Raw genomic sequence first — 5,254 nt, 5'->3', positions numbered from 1 at the left:
CCCTCCCCACCCCCATAGTTTCCCACCACTGTCAATCCTTTTCTTATAGTATTACGATAGATGTTCAAGGTCCACTATATGAGTGACAACATGTGATACTCAGATCTTTGTTTCTGTGAGATAGACCAAGATTTTAAAAAAATACATAGTCAGTGCTCTCTAAAATATTACCATGTATCATCTTTTAATGTTATCAAATATATTTGCATCTAGTACCTATATTTAAATAAATATGATAAAGGTGGTAATTTTAGTTTATTTGCCTATTATTCTCTATTCTTTGTTAATCTTTTATAATGCAAATGTTAGTAAAATCATGCATATATTTAGTTAATAAATAAATAGATATTGAGGTTGTACAATAAATGAAAAAGTAATTACAAAAAGAAAGTGATACAGGTACAAAATAAAATTAAAGAGAATTACATTAACTAACAAACTATTTGAAGATTTCTTATTTAGATTATATTTAAAACACAATAGGGGATCATTAGGAATATCTGACTAACCGAGTTAAACTCTCTGAACTCTGGAAAACACTTATCTGACAACTATATACTGGAGAAGGGAGAAAAGCAAGGCATAATGACCAATAATTAGATTACTCAAATAATTGACAAAAGATCATGAAATCCATAAGTAAGGTAGTGCCTAAAGAACAGGAATTAGGACAGGAGTGTGATAACTTGGATGTGAAGATCAAAGGGTGAGGTAAATAAGAAGAAACCTTAGATCTCTCAGAAGATCAGTGACTGTGAGACAGGAAACAGGTGAATGATGGTGCCATTATCAGAAATAGAAAGTTAGAAGCAGAAATGCTTCTAGAGAAATGGATAAGATTCAGACATATTGAGTCTGCATTTACAGTGAGGCTTCAAAGTGAAATTATCTACTGGATACTTGAAAATGCAGGTGTGACACACAAAAGAGGGTCAGAAGGTGCACAAATGGATTTAAAAATTGTCCATGTGTCTCTCCTATGAAGAAAGAATACAGAACTCAAAATGAAAATTGCTTAAAATTGACAAAGAGAAATAATGGATATAATTAAAGTAGATCTCTTAAAGTGTGTTCTTAAAAGAGAATAAAAACAGGGGGTCATGAAAGCCATGGGAAGTTTCCCAAAAGGGCAAACAGTACCAAGCATCAAGTTCTGCAAAAGTTAGCTAGGAGAAGCAATTGGTGGTTGGTAGTGGTGGTGGTGGTTGCTAGATACAGCCATTAGAATGGAGAATATGTGAGCATCTGCTTTCTTTGATTCTGATTAAACTCATGTATTTTCATGAAGGAAGACTAGGGTTTATTTAGTTAATGTGAGATGCATCATATGCCAGAATGGGTTAGTAAGGATTTCTTTAAACTGTAAACAAACAAACAAACAATCAAAAAACCCTGAGAATCAGAACAAACTATAGTTTCTAGTTGAAGGTTTAATAGTAATAAGTCATTTAATTTCCCTGTAAATCATTGCTGTACTCTGTGAATTAAAATTATTCAATTATATGTAGGATCTCTTATAATTCTAAAATGCCAGAGTTCCTTTAAAAATAATAATTTTGTTGTGCAAATATTGATTAAAATGGGTTGCTCTTTAAAGTTTCCATTAGAGAAAAGGAAAAGACGATATATTATTGCAGGTTATACTTGGGCTAAAAATAGCCCTTTAGTATTAAACACATTGAATAAAACTGCTGACAGAATACATCATATTAAAATCATGCTAAATACCAAAATAAACTACTTTGTGAATTTTAAAAATGACTTTTGTTTTGGATATTAGTCATACCTTTTTTTTTCCCCAATCATTTTATGGTTAACCACACTTTTAAAAGGCTTTCAAACAAGAAAAAGCTAGTTGATGCTTGTGCAACCAGACGACTAAGTGAACAGAAACTTTATAAAGATATATAAAGGGGCATACTGATTTTTTATGTCTACAGAAGAGAAAAAAGAAATAACTTGAAACTGTAGGAAGCATCTTCACCACTCTGTATGACTTTTATAAATTATTTGATAGGCATCAGAAACAGGAAAATAAATGTTATGTCTATGCTTTATGGAAACTTGATTAAACTGTCAAAAGGCTATAGTTCTTCATTTCAGCAAACGTTTCATTTCTTCAAACATTCAATTTATTGTTTGAAGAACTTCACTCAAGTAACTACTATTGAGCAAATTATATACTTAGGTAAGATAAAAATTGTAAACTACATACATGAGACTGTGTAAAGTTAGGAAAATATAACTTACTGTTTTTTCTTTCCCAGGTTCCACCTGATCAGATTTTGCTATGCCTGCCATCTGTGGCTGTTCTTCTACTGTTTTGGCCATCTTATCTTCCTTGCACAAACTCCCAGGCTTGCCAGATGGTAAATCTTCCATCTTGGCCTGAGGTTGTTTCTCATCTTGTACTGCCTTTGGAGCCACTCTGCCTTCTGGCTTATCTTCAGCAATTTGTACTTGACTTTTAAGTAAGTCATGTTTCTGTTCCTCTTCTAGGGTTAATGTTTTTGCCTCTGGGGGTAACTTTTTGTCTTCAGGTGTTGGCCTTTTTTCTTCATGGATTAGCTTTTTTTCTTCTAGGGGTAGCACTTTTTCTTTAGGGCATAGTTTGTTTTCTTCAGGGGTTAGTTTTCTTTCTTCAGGGAGTGGCATTTTTTCTTGCAAGCCTGAAGTTTTATCTTTGTCTAGCTTACTCTCTTCTTGTTTTTGATCTGTGGTTACCACAGGGGGAAGTTTTTCCATTAATGGTGTTTCTCTTACTTTTTCTAGAACAATTTTTTCAGTTTCTGTTTTTACTTCTTGTTCCTGCTTTTTCACTTTTACCTGGGGAGGCACTGCTGCTTTCTGAGATGGTGGTTCTTTAGAAATAGGCATGGGAGCTGCTTTGGCTGCTGATGGTGTAGCTGGCATTTTGCCTATGTCTCCAAGCTGTCCTGATATGGCTCTCTGGGTTTGGCAATTTAAACAAAGCCATTCTTGAATCTGCAAATAAAACAGTAATGAACAGATTATCTATATTATAATGGAATGCCTGTTTCTGTGCATTTACTAAAGTGAAAATTTGATAATTCCTAGTTGTTTATCGTATATAAAGAAGGTGAGTCACTGTTTTCTAAATCAAAGACAGTGATTTTAAAAAAGATTACAAAGACACAATTTGAAATCTAAAAATGTGTAGCATCTCTAGAGATTAGCAATTTACTATCCTCACACTAAATAACAAAGAGTAAAAAAAAAAAAAATTGAATTAAAAGTGGACCAAAGGAAAAATTCATTTCAGGGGAGGAAAAAAAATGTATTTGTCCTAAATACAATTATTTTTAACCTGGTTAGTGCCTTCAAAATTAGTATTTGTATCACAAATTTTTTCAAACACTTTATACCCCATAATGATTTTCTTTTAAACAACCAATTAACCAAAGTTCCTTTAGGATTTAGCCTATTATTTCCTGTCTCTTAGGCCAAATATAGTTTGACCTATCAGAGTAGAGCTTTACAGATATATAAGTAGAATTTTCAAGAATCTCTTGTGCATAACTCTGTATCTGCTTTCAGATGAAGAAAATAATTACATTCTTAATACTAATTGCATTTCCTCATGCAATTGAGCAAGAAACACGTGGAGGATCAAATTGTTTGGTATCTTATTACCAGAGTGTTCTGATTTGCTGCCTAAAACATTTCCTTACATTTCTCCTCTTCAGAATGTAAGCCATGGCTACCTGAACTAAATCAACTGTGGGAGGTCCTGGCTATGGAGGAATGAGGATCTGCCTTTTTGATAAACTGTTTGGTTAATGCTTTCACAAACTAAAGGCTGAAAACTATTCTCTGATAAGAACACAACAAAAGCTCACACAGGTGACAGATTATGTTGACTAATACGATTACAGAATGCCTCCCCTGATTGATTTTTGTTGTATTTTTTTCTTATATACTTATTATAATGTAAGAAATAAAAGCTGTGTATATAGTTCTGATTGTTACCATTTAAGATATGCCCATTCTGCAAGGCCCAGTGTTAGGACGTAACTGAGTACCTCAGCCTTAAAATATATTTATGCCTGAGCCTACAGGTTCGAGGACAGCCTGGACAACTTGGCAAGACTTCATCTCTACAATAAGTAAAACCAAAAATTAGGTGGGCGTGGTAGCATGTGCCTGTAGTTCCAGCTACTTGGCAGGCTGAGACAAAAGGATCGCCTGAGCCCAGCAGGTCGACGCTGGGATGGCCGTGAATGTACCACTGCACTCTGGCCTGGGTGATGGAGTGAGACTTCATCTCAAAAAAAAAAAAGAAAATATATATATATATTTATTTATATTTATATGTCTTAAGTCATGAAACATGTTTTAGAAACTGCTTTTCACCATCTGACTGGATGCTTGCTCCGAAATCCCAGGAGTGAATCTTAAAAAAACCTGACTGTGGGACCCTCCTGCTTGGGGAGAGTCATGAGACGCTTGATCCAAAAACTGACTGTAGATGAGATAACACCAACCTTTTGGGGGACCATAACCCAAGACAAGCCATCCTGTTACACTCTGTGCCACACACACATGTTTTCTCATGAAAGTTTCCTTTTTAAATACTTGTACTCAACCCAAAAATCTGAAATGGTTTATTTGAGGCATTAACCTGGCCATTTCACCCAATGCCAGCTTTTGGAATAAAAATCATTTCATTTCATTGTGTCTTGTGCTTGTTTATTTTAGTGTACAAGTGATGAGTGGCTGAGCTTGCACAGGTTACAGGAGGATCATATAAATAGTCCCTTCATAGGTTGTATTGTCCTCTGAAAAGTTCAATTTCAAATTGCTTTTCTTGCTGGCTCACTCTTTCCCAGTTGCTTAGAAACATAAGTCATTTATTGTTCGAGGATACTACCAGTGATCTAAGTTTTATTTCATATTTCAGCTTCCAATTTATTTGGAAATATTAAAAATGTTGCTTAGTATCTGTGACTATTGTGTAATCTATAAGCCATTATAATTCTTACTGCTGGTCTAAAAAAGACAGAAGTCAATTATTTAACTACAGCAAAATATTGTCCATAAAACATTAACATATATAATGGGTTCATTTGTTTTTTGTGTGTTATGATCATTCAGTATCAATTTCCCTGTTAATTTTATGTCTAAGTAGCTCTGAAGTGAATTGTGTGCCCTTTTGGTCTAATATCTTTATATAATAAAGTCATAGGAAAGAAACAGATTTGATCCCTTATGTCAAATACAAAAAGTTCTAGGT

General features: G+C 34.0%; 1 protein-coding gene across 1 annotated transcript in view; it reads right to left on the bottom strand.

Moving 5' to 3' along the window:
- The window catches only part of LOC103270342 (protein piccolo), a gene marked incomplete at its 3' end in the record, with an annotated part of 73,052 nt that extends 69,333 nt beyond the window's left edge, over window positions 1–3,719 (bottom strand). The window contains 2 exon segments of the mRNA XM_021717170.1: window positions 2,251–2,985; window positions 3,693–3,719. Of these exon segments, the coding sequence (XP_021572845.1) occupies window positions 2,251–2,985; window positions 3,693–3,719 (762 nt within the window).
- Window positions 3,720–5,254: the final 1,535 nt, after the last annotated feature.

The sequence above is a fragment of the Carlito syrichta genome, unplaced genomic scaffold (genome assembly GCF_000164805.1).
Source record: "Carlito syrichta isolate Samal-C Ts95f unplaced genomic scaffold, Tarsius_syrichta-2.0.1 Scaffold107914, whole genome shotgun sequence".
NCBI lineage: Eukaryota > Metazoa > Chordata > Mammalia > Primates > Tarsiidae > Carlito > Carlito syrichta.
Note: the sequence above shows the minus strand (reverse complement) of the source record. Positions and strands in the feature narration are given on the sequence as shown.